This window comes from Mchenga conophoros, linkage group LG20, assembly GCF_057382185.1.
Source record: "Mchenga conophoros isolate Kocher_MC1m ecotype Shallow Benthic linkage group LG20, M_conophoros_male_GT1.1, whole genome shotgun sequence".
Classification (NCBI taxonomy): domain Eukaryota; kingdom Metazoa; phylum Chordata; class Actinopteri; order Cichliformes; family Cichlidae; genus Mchenga; species Mchenga conophoros.
Window position 1 is genome coordinate 35,419,746 of NC_140545.1, and position 10,844 is coordinate 35,430,589.

Sequence of the window (10,844 nt, forward strand, 5' to 3'; positions counted from 1 at the left end):
GACATCAATAGCTGGAGGTGGTCAATGTCAGAAACCAGTGCGTTCAGAAACTGGTCACCTGGACAACCAGATAACAAATGGGTTATAGAATACTGCGTATATATGCTTGATGGACAGTGGGTTAATGAGCCTTGTACGAATGGGTACAGATTCGTCTGCTCTGATAACAGAGGTGAGGATTTTCAACTTAACTAGAAGCTTAGAACAAAACAGGTCCTGTTCTGTGCTTTTATTGATGTTTCAACAACGGCCTAATTGTTTAGACTTACAAATGCATTTACAGTTGTACACAGCACTTGAGTATGGTCTGTTTTCAGGGTCGACTAGGACATTTGTCTTCATTGACATTATAACGTCATGGGCGAACGCCCAGAGCTACTGCAGACTTCATTACACAGACCTGGCCAGTGTGAGGAACATGACAGAGAACCAGAAGATAGATAACCTGGTACCTCCAGGGATAAGGGTGTGGATCGGCCTTTTCCGAGAGTCCTGGAAGTGGACGGATGGAAGTAACTCCTCATTTACATATTGGAAAACAAATGAACCCAATAACAAGAATGGACCAGAGCTTTGTGTGGCAGCAAACTTTGAAGAAAATGCAAAATGGGAGGACTGGAATTGTGAGTCACAGAAGGAGTTTGTTTGCAATGTTGGTAAGCATTACTACCTGAAACATTGGCTGCTATTGGTCACAATTTACAAACTACACCCTAATGTAAAAGGTTCTTGCTGTACATCCGCTGTTGTGGTGGCAGCTGCTCAATATGTGAAAGTAACTGTATGTGAGAAAACAGTCCTGTACAGTGAGCTCCTAGCTGCTGGCTTCACATTTTGTCACCCAGAAACCTCAAGTGGTCACACAGTTTATTCTGCCAGACCCACATTCAGTGTTGTGATGGAAGCTGCATCAACCGTTGTGTTCAGTTCAGAGGTTTGAAGTGAACACTGTAAAATTATTGTGAATATTAGTATGACAGGATGGGTCATAACAAATGGGCCATTTCTGTTTTCTCGTTGTCGCTTAAATATAATATTAAAACAGCAAACAACACACCAGGAAGGTTAATCTGAGATTTTGGCACTCATAAGTTTTTTATTGCAAGTAAATTATGCATTTAAAAGCAGAATATGAAAATGCAAGTGAAAGATAGAGCTGATGAAGGATGTAACAATTTGTTCTTATTTTAAAAGCACCTGTTTACAAGGAAGTGGTGAAAGTGAACCTGATAAACTCCGGTCTGGATCTGACCCACCCTGATGTGATGGAAGCCATGCTGAACCAGGCAAGTCATGTTTATTTATTAATATACATGAGAGAGAGATTATACATGCACACATACATCTGTGTATGTGTGCATGTATTTAAAAATTGAAGCTCTCACTGAATTGCAGCTTTATCACAACACTGAATGTGGACCTAACAATCTGGCTGGATTCAGTTGCACGACTGTGTGAACAACTTAAGACTCTCACTACTTCTGGGTCTGTCCTCGTGATGTGTCACTGAAACTGCCAGTCGACTGTATCTGCTTCACAACAATATAGAAACAAGAATTTTTCTCAAATCAAACTTAAAGCAGCGTATTACTTCTACTTGATCACTAAACAAGTGCTTTATTACAGCATATGAATACATTTTTCTTCAATATTCAAAACACTGACTATTAGAGATGATTTCATCTGTGTATTAAAGTTGTCTACACAAAATGTTTTGTCATGCTTGTTTGCACAGACACCTCCTTCAGCTCATGTACCTTAGGCTGAGTCAGGTTTTGAGTTCTCAGTTAGACTATATGTAAGAGCCATGAGTGTCAGTCTGTTTCATCCTGGCAGATGAAGCTGTGGGGAGCAATCCTTCGAGTACTGTGAAAATCATCAGCCCACAGTGTTCAAGCCAAATTCCTCAGCTTAGGACCATGATCCCGTTTGGCCTCTGGTTTGTAGCTTGTTGTAGTCCTGGTTATGAAAATGAGGTTCGATTTAATCCACGAGTGCTTGCTCTGTGCACAAGTTTAAGATCCACTGAAGTCACAGATATAAAAGTACTGTCACGGTCTGCAGAGACAGGCCGTGCGGTGGTGTGTGTAATGGACCCAGGAGCGTACACAAGTGAGTAGACGGGAGTGAGCTTAACAGAAAGCGAGCCTTTAATATGACTGAAGACCAGGAGTACAAACACAGCAGGGATAGCGTGGCTAAACTATAACTAAACTGGGAAAACTAATACTGTGACAAACTAAGAAAACTCAGAGACGAAGATGATCACTGAAAAGACTGACCGTGAAAACATGGGGGTGAGAACACAGACTACGCGACACAGACTGTATGAAACACAGAGACTAAATACACATGAGGGATGATCAGGGGAAGTGGCCACACATGGGAACACAGCTGACACACATGAACTTAACGACAGGACAGGAGGGGTGAAACTGACTACACTGACAGTGAATACAGGCTTTCAAAGTAAAACAGGAAACATGGAGATTAGACATGACACATGAACCGGGGAGACTTAGTACAGGAGAGATGACATAACTGACAGCATGAACTTGACAATACAAGACACACAGACATAAACACACGAAGGGCAAGGGAGTCTTAATGCAAGGGTAATATATACAACTGGCTGGACTACCTAGTGAACCTAAACAAACAATAAACAATAATCATCAAAATAGGTTAAACACAAAACACTGGGTCGCACGACCCAGGACCATGACAAGTACACGTGGTCAGTACGACGCTTGCAAAGAGCGATCAAAAAATAGTAACCAGAGTCTGAAAAGCACAAGGTGTTCAAATAGTCCTCCTTTAAGAGTAGCTGTGCCACATTTACACCTGGGATTGTTTTATTTTTATCACACATTATAATAACTTTTTATATATTTCATTTCCAATATTTGGACCAATCTCATGTGCTTTTGTAGTTTTATTAGACATTATTATTAGTCATCAACTCTCTTGTGAAATATTACTGCAAATTTAAATATCTTCTCTTAAAAATAGATTCTGAAGAATTTAGTGTATATTATTGTCTGAGTAATGTTAAGTATTTGTGTGTGTCAGATCCAACAGAAGCTGAAGGAGCAGGGAGTACAGGGAGACGTCAAACTGAGCTGGAGGAAGCAGCCAGATGGATCGGTCTTCCACAAGGACGAGGAAACGAAGAAGAAGAGCATCGTGTGAAAATAGTTCAAGAAATGTTGCTTTCGCCTTTGACCTTTCAAGTGCTATTGTGCCATATTATCATATTATTCTATGCTTTGTGTGAATATCATCATCCAAACAAAACAAAAATCTAATTATGATGTCTTTGCATAGTTTTACATAGTTTTATTCTTACCTGTTAACATTTAAAACACAAGACGTTTGCTGGGTATTTGGTGACAGTTCACTGTAATTTTAATACATGCGGTTTTTCGCTGTTGCACTTGTTAGACTATAATATTATTTTATGCCATGTTATACCCCTAATTAAAGATTGTGAATTATTATGTAGTTTTAGTTTGCATTATTCTCCTGAATTAGAAGAAGCTGATAACTATTGCATTTGTTAAACTGATTTGCATTACATTAGACTGCTGATTTATTGTGGATGAATGATATTGTTTTATGATGCATTATACTGCTGAGTTATAAGAAATACTGTTCGCAGAAAGTCATCGCCTTATTTGTGTGATTAGAAGAGAACAGAATATGCTGGAGTTTTCTGCCCCATCTCAGCAGGAGCAGATAAACGGGGAGCCAAGGTCGTAGCTTAGGCGCCGTGTGAGAGAAAGCATGTGAATGTTTAGGCTTTTATGATAAGGTGGGGGCACCAGAGGCTATAAGAGTTTGATCAATGCTCCACCATTTTGAGATCTGAGGCTGTCTGCGTACGGTGTCCATCTCCCACGCGTGTGACTATTAAAATCATCGTTTGACTTAACCCGGCCGGACCAGTGTTGTTATTGTGGTTTTTTTCTCTTGTCTCCATCCCCAATTTTGAAATCGTAACACACTTTACAGACAGCCACTGAGTGTTTGATGCAGTAGAAGCAGAATTAGAAGCTGATTGAGGCTGTAAAGATGGCGCATTCTTCACAAAAGCAGGTCAGCCCCACGCACGGGGCGAACTTGCTAACGGAGACTTGCACATTGGTGCGGTTATGGCGTTAGCGTCATTTTAACTAGATTAAAGCTGACAGCACGAATATTATGAGATGGGCCGGCTCATCATTATCCTGATTTGCATTTGTTTGTCTCACTCAGTCCAAAAATTACATCAATAGGGAGACGTGGATGTCTACCAAAGAGTAAATAAAAAGGCAAGTATCCTGTCACTAGTTGTGCAATTATCGGCATGCACAACTTTGTTTACATAGTCACTCCAGTTTTCTTTCTTTTCCTCATCCAGGGTCCGCAGCATTCACAGCACGGTGCGATTAAACCTTTCCACTGGGTTCCCCTGTGGATGGTAGGGTGTAGTCTTTGAATTAGCTATTCCTCTGTACTTCTGCAGCTGTTTGAATAAATGGTTTTCAAATTCTCTGCCTTGATCATGATGCAATTTACCAGGAAAACCAAATTTCAAGGAAAAGTCATTAAAATTTTTATCTGCTGCTGTTTTGCCAGATTTGTTGTGTGTAGAGTAGACTTGAGCAAACTTGGTGAAGTTGTCCTGTAACACTAAAATATACTCATACCCTCCCCTGCTCTTTTCGAGATGGACATAGTCTATTGAAACCATTTCAAAGGGTGCAGTAGCCGGCATGTGACACATGGAGGCGCTACGCTGAACTGTAGGTTTTTTTCTGAATATTACATTTGCACACGTGTGATGAAAAACTGAATATCTTTGTACATATTCAGCCAATAAAACCTACTCCTTGCCAAATTCATCACACGGTCCACCTCCAAGTGACCCATTTCGCAGTGAAGGTGTTTGTACACCAGTTCTTTGTTCGATTCTGGAATCACAATCTGAGTATAAGTCACAATCTTTCATATCAGCAACCCATCATCTGAAATAAACAGCTTTTTCCACTCATGTAGTAGCTGTTTTACTTTAGGATTTTTGGTCGCTGATGTTTTGTCAAAGCTTGCACCTGTGCTCTTTAAGTTGAGAACATAAGCTACGGCAGAGTCCTGCTTTTGAGCTTGTAATAGCTCCTGTGTTGTGATTCTCACATCTGGGCCCTGTTTCAGGAAGCCGGTTTAGTGGAAAAACTGAGTAAGTATACCCTGAGTTAACGAAAACTCTGGGTTTTCGGTTTCACAAAGCGAGTTCAGCTGCAGCCTGAGTGAGTCACTATGACGACACACTCCGTGAAGCTAACCTGCCCCCTAGCAGGTTTACTACAACTAACCCTGACTGTCTCCGCCCCTTTGTCGGAAACCTGACAGTAGGAAGTGTCGGACATGGCGTGCCACTTCCTTGAAGAGCCAGTAGATCGTGAAGCCCAAATTCTCCGCAGAGCTCTCCGCCGGGAGAGAGTGATCAGAGCGCGTTTGGACATTTTATCATTTCCTGATGATTTTCTGTGTGAACGTTACCGTTTCTCAGCACAATCTATAAGTTATTTGGATAACATCCTCAGGCCTAATATTGCTCATGTGACACATCCCGGACATGCTCTCAGTTCTGTACATATTATTTGTATTGCACTTCGGTTTTTTGCAAACGGGAGCTTTCTGTATAATATTGGTGACGCTGAGCACGTTTCCAAGGCTACCGTCTGTCGGGCAGTCAGGAATGTTACAGTTGCACTGAAACGTCTCCTGTACTCGTTTGTGGTGTTCCCCGGTCATAGACCCACAAGATTTATCAAAGAGGGATGCCACAAAATTGCAGGTAGCAGGATGAACAGAACTTAATTCATGATGTGGTGATACTTGAACTACTACTTAAATTTTACATTTATTCCCACGGTTCCCAGGCGTGATTGGCTGTACAGATGGCACTCACATTCCAATCATTGCTCCTTCAGTAAATGAAGGAGACTATGTGAACAGGAAGTCTTTCCACAGCATTAATGTACAGGTACATAGTTCCCTGTAGCATGTCAAACTAACAAATTATTTCATTATAGTAATGGATGCTAATTTGTGTTCTCTGCACTGTGAAGATCATATGTGATGCTGCCAACATTATCACAAATGTGGAAGCCAAGTGGCCAGGCTCTGTCCATGACTCACAAATATTCCGTGAATGTACACTGAGCACAAAATTTGGACATGGTGAGTTGAGAATACTTTAAAATATATAAAGACCAATTGCTTCAGGGACATTTGAACTGAAGTGTACCCTTCTGTCTTAGGAGAGTTCACTGGCTACTTGCTTGGTGATAGGGGGTATCCATGTTTACCCTATTTGCTTACCCCTTACCCTGACCCTGAACCGGGCCCACAGCAGCGATATAATCTGGCTAATTGCAGGACAAGAGCCAGAGTTGAAATGACTATCGGAATGCTTAAGGCCCGGTTCCAGTGCCTGCAAAGACTCAGGGTCACCCCAGAAAGGGCATGTGACATTATTGTGGCATGTGTGATTCTTCACAACATTGCCACAATTAGAGGAGAACACTGTCCTTCTGAACCAAACATCAGCAGTGATCCAAACCATGAACATCCTGACCCTCCCACGGACATACAAGATGGAAGCGCAGTCAGAGACACCATATGTCACAATCATTTCTTTTGACCCATCACCTCAACATGTTGAAAGAAGAATAAACAGATTTTTTGTTCAACTGGCTTTATTGGTCGCCTGTGTTTCCTGTACACAAAGTATTAAAAGATGTAAACCTCATAAAGTGTCTCTGTTGCTTCCTCCTCTGTAACAGCTGTCAATGTTTCTTCATTATTTTCCTGTAGTAAAGAAATTAACAACATTGCTGTTCTACTGTAAACTCATATAATCTGTGGAGTATTACTCACAACTGCATGTTGGTCTGGCTCAACAGGAGGCTGCACCAGATGCAGTACACCATCACCATCAACTGATAGAATATGAGGTTTATACAGGTCACTTATAACTTACAAGGGACCAAATGGCAATTAACAAACATACCAGTCACCTTACACTTCATTGTCATTATGCTCTCAAAGACAACCAAGGCTGAGGGAAGGCAAAATCAGTCGGAAAATAACTTCACTACAAAATAATTCATTATGGTAAAGAGTTTATCAAATGAATGAGTAGCACTGCAAAGGTGACTGTGAAGAAAGGATGTATGCACATCATGTATTATTTTGAATTTACCCCTTATGTAGGCACTTGTGTCTTGCGGGGTTATTGACTCAGAGGATGTCCCCGCAGAGATGCCTTCGGCCACAGGGCGCCCACTGTTTTGGCTGAGGGCCAACTGCTCAGCCTCTGTGAGTGGTGGTGGTGGAGGACCCCCACCTGTTTTTCAGGCCTCCGCTTTTTTTCTGTTGGCTATAACGGGCCACATTTGAGCATACAGAGTAAGCAAATATGTACTTGTAATGTGCTCAGATAATTTCAATAAATGCTTAAAGAAAGAAAATTAATGTAGCCTCTAACTGCAATTGATTTACATCGGACAAACAGACCAAGCACTATGGCTCATAATACAATTACACCTTACCTGTTTGGACTATATTTTTATATTTCATTTTTACTTGCTGCCAGGAACGTTTGGGGCCTGTTGGGTTGCACCTGCGCTCACATCACATCACAAAATAAAATGTATAAAATAACAAATAAAATAACATATGATAAAATAACGTGTTAAATGGGTGGAAATCCCTAGATCAATGTTTATATTAACACTCACGCATTGACTCTGTCGGCTATGTTTTGCCATGCATGCTCACTTTCTTTTGCAGCTGTGGCTGTGTTACTTTTTTCCGCGGAATTTGCATGTTATCGGCATATGCTGCCATCAGAATTTCGGCCTCAAGCGCTGTGAAATACATTGACCGCGCCTTCTTTCCCTCCGTCTCCATGGTGACTCGCTTAATCTGTGCTCCGCTAATCAGGGCTTTATGTATCCTCGTCCGCGTGCTTCACTTGGGGTTAAAGCAACTCCGCGTTGACTGAACTAATTGTTATCAGCCTTTCTGAAACCGAATATTCCGAGTTGGACAGTTCGGGGTTACTCAACCGTGAGTGTCGTTTTTCACTCTGAGTTTTCCAAACCGGCTTCCTGAAACAGGGCCCTGGCTGAGTTTCTCTAAGTATTTTATTTACTTCTCGATTGCACGTTATAGCTGATATCCAATCCAGTTGTTGTTCTTCCTGTGCTTCAATGGCATTCAGTACTGCGCTTAACACTTCAGGCGAACACAGCTCAGTACATTCTGACATGTATGAGTTCATACTAGAAGGTGTTCTGGACAAAAAGTCTGCATCCACGTTACTTTTTCCAGGTCTGTATTTCAGTGTTATGTTAAAATCAGCCAGCTCGGAAACCCATCTGTGTCCTGTCGCATTCAGTTTACCTGTGCCTAAAACATAGGTTAAAGCAGGGGTGGGCAATCTCAGTCCACGAGGGCCGGTGTCCCTGCGGGTTTTAGATCTCACCTTGGGTCAACACACCTGAATCACATGATTAGTTCGTTACCAGGCCTCTGGAGAACTTCAGGACATGTTGAGCTAATTTAGCCATTTAAATCAGCTGTGTTGGTTCGAGGACACATCTAAAACCTGCAGGGACACCGGCCCTCGTGGACTGAGATTGCCCACCCCTGGGTTAAAGGGTTGTTGTCACTGTATACTGTCACTGAGGAAACATATAACAAATAGTCTCTAAAGCGCTCAGTCGCCGCCCATTTTAGTGCCAAAAACTCCAGTTTCCCTGAGTGCCACCTGTAGTTCTTCTCAGCCTGTGTTAATGTTCTTGATCCATATCCAATTACTCTTAATTTACTGTCCTGCCTCTGGTACAAAACTGCACCAGGGCCTTCTTCTGATGCATCGATGTGCAGAATGAAGGGTTCCTCAAAACTTAGGATAAGCCATCACGGGTGGATTAGTCAAAACATCCACCAAATAGTCTAGTGCTTTTTGGGTGGCTGTCACTCCATATGATTTTTTTGGGTGGGTGCAGCATGCCCCGCCTTGGCTGACCGCGCTGGTGTTTGGTCAACTGAGAGTAAATCATATAGGCACATTGCATGTCTTGAAAAATCTTGTGCATAGCTTCGGTAGTATCCTAAAAGCTTTCTCAGCTCTTTAATGTTTGTCGGTGGGTTGTCCTTCAAAGCTCGTCCTGCTTGTACCTCTTTTTCATCCATTTTGTAACCGTCCTCATTTTTAAACAAGTCACATTTATCAGGTCTTAGTTTTACGCCCCAAGCCTGCTGACGTTTGAGAACTGATCTCAAATCTTCAATATGCTGCTCAAATGTTTGACTGTACACTAAAACATCATCTAAATATGGAGTGCATATTTTGTCCCTCAAGCCTTCTAAACTTTCCTCCATACTACATTGGAAAGCTGAAGGCGCATTGGTGAGTCCAAATGGAATTCTATTCCATTCATACAGCCCCCAGGGTGTTGTGAAGGTGGTATATATTTTCAAGTCTTCGCTGATTTCACCTTGATAGTACGCTTTGCCTTGGTCAAGCACACTAAACCACGTATTACCGCCAAGTCCATCAAGGATTTCCTGTATTCGTGGAATAGGGTGTCTGTCTGGAATTGTCTTTTTATTGAGGCCCCTATACACACAGTCTCAGGCCTCCATCCCGCCTCCTCACACACACTATTGGAGAGGCATATGGTGAGGTTGATTTGCGGATAAAGTCTTTTTTTAACAAGTCCTGAATGTGACTTTTTACTTCATCATAGAGAGCATGTGGGACCGCATTATAGGATTTGGCTACAGGAATCTGATCAGTGAGTTTGGTATCCATCAGCAGCCTAGTAGGCGTGAGAAGCCATTTTTGTTGATTAAGTTTTCTCCTGTTTTTCATGTAGAAAGTTAGGTAAGAGAATTGTCTTTTGTTTGGTTTTCATTTTGTGTAGGAAAGCGTAGGGACCATTAGGGAGTTTTGTTTGTTATTTTTGGCACTGCTCACTGCTGAAGCAAATAAATGGCTACTTAGCATTTTAAAAGATATTGTTGTTTGTGTTCTTGCTTGGGTGGTGTTTGAGTGGGCCAACTTCTTGTTGCGTTCAATACTCGCCTAGACTAAGAACGTAACACACTCATTATTGAAACTTGGGCTCCCGTGTCACAGAGTGCCTGTGTTTTGCAGTTGTTCATTCTACACCATACTAGACACTTTTTGCCCATGAGCTGTGCTACTTTTCTTTTTTTGGTACTCAGATTGAACACGTTTGGGGGTTGGTTCCTAATTTTAGGATTTCCTAAGTCAGTTGGTGATGCATGGGATAAGCTTTGGGCCTTGGGAATGTTGTCACATTGGGACATTGGTGCTGAAGCTGTGGCTTGTCCCGCAGTCACAGCCCCGCCCAGTTTCCCTGCTTCTGAGCTCCCCTTACTTTAAATCCTTTTGCCCAGTGAGAGTCACTGCCACATTTGAAACAATGGTCACAGTCCCTGTTTTCTTGTTGACATGCAGAGCATCGCCTTTTGACAGAAACATCAGGCAGAAGGAACACAAGAAGCTCAAGAAATACCAAGGGCTCAGAGAAGAGCTCGAGAAGATGTGGAGGGTGAAGGTGACGGTGGTCCCCGTGGTAATCGGAGCACTAGGTGCAGTAACTCCCAAACTAGGCGAGAGGCTCCAGCAGATCCCGGGAACAACATCGGAGATCTCTGTCCAGAAGAGCGCAGTCCTAGGAATAGCTAAGATACTGCAGGACCCTCAAGCTCCCAGGCCTCTGGTAGAGGACCCGAGCTTGAAGGATAAACCGCCCGCA

The 10,844-nt window shown here is 42.3% G+C and overlaps 1 protein-coding gene and 1 long non-coding RNA gene across 2 annotated transcripts; both read left to right on the forward strand.

The window, feature by feature from the left end:
* LOC146551307 (C-type lectin lectoxin-Phi1-like) lies at positions 1 to 3,812 on the forward strand. The gene is made up of 4 exons (XM_085258797.1): positions 1 to 172; positions 318 to 656; positions 1,195 to 1,286; positions 3,073 to 3,812. Exons 1-4 carry the CDS (start codon positions 25 to 27, stop codon positions 3,190 to 3,192), a joined length of 699 nt encoding a protein of 232 aa, XP_085114923.1. The 5' UTR covers positions 1 to 24; the 3' UTR covers positions 3,193 to 3,812.
* A 1,811-nt stretch (positions 3,813 to 5,623) lies between these two features.
* Positions 5,624 to 6,741, forward strand: LOC146551308 (uncharacterized). The gene is made up of 2 exons (XR_014890125.1): positions 5,624 to 6,225; positions 6,306 to 6,741. It is a non-coding gene; the product is annotated as an uncharacterized LOC146551308 (long non-coding RNA).
* The last annotated feature ends 4,103 nt before the right edge of the window (positions 6,742 to 10,844 follow it).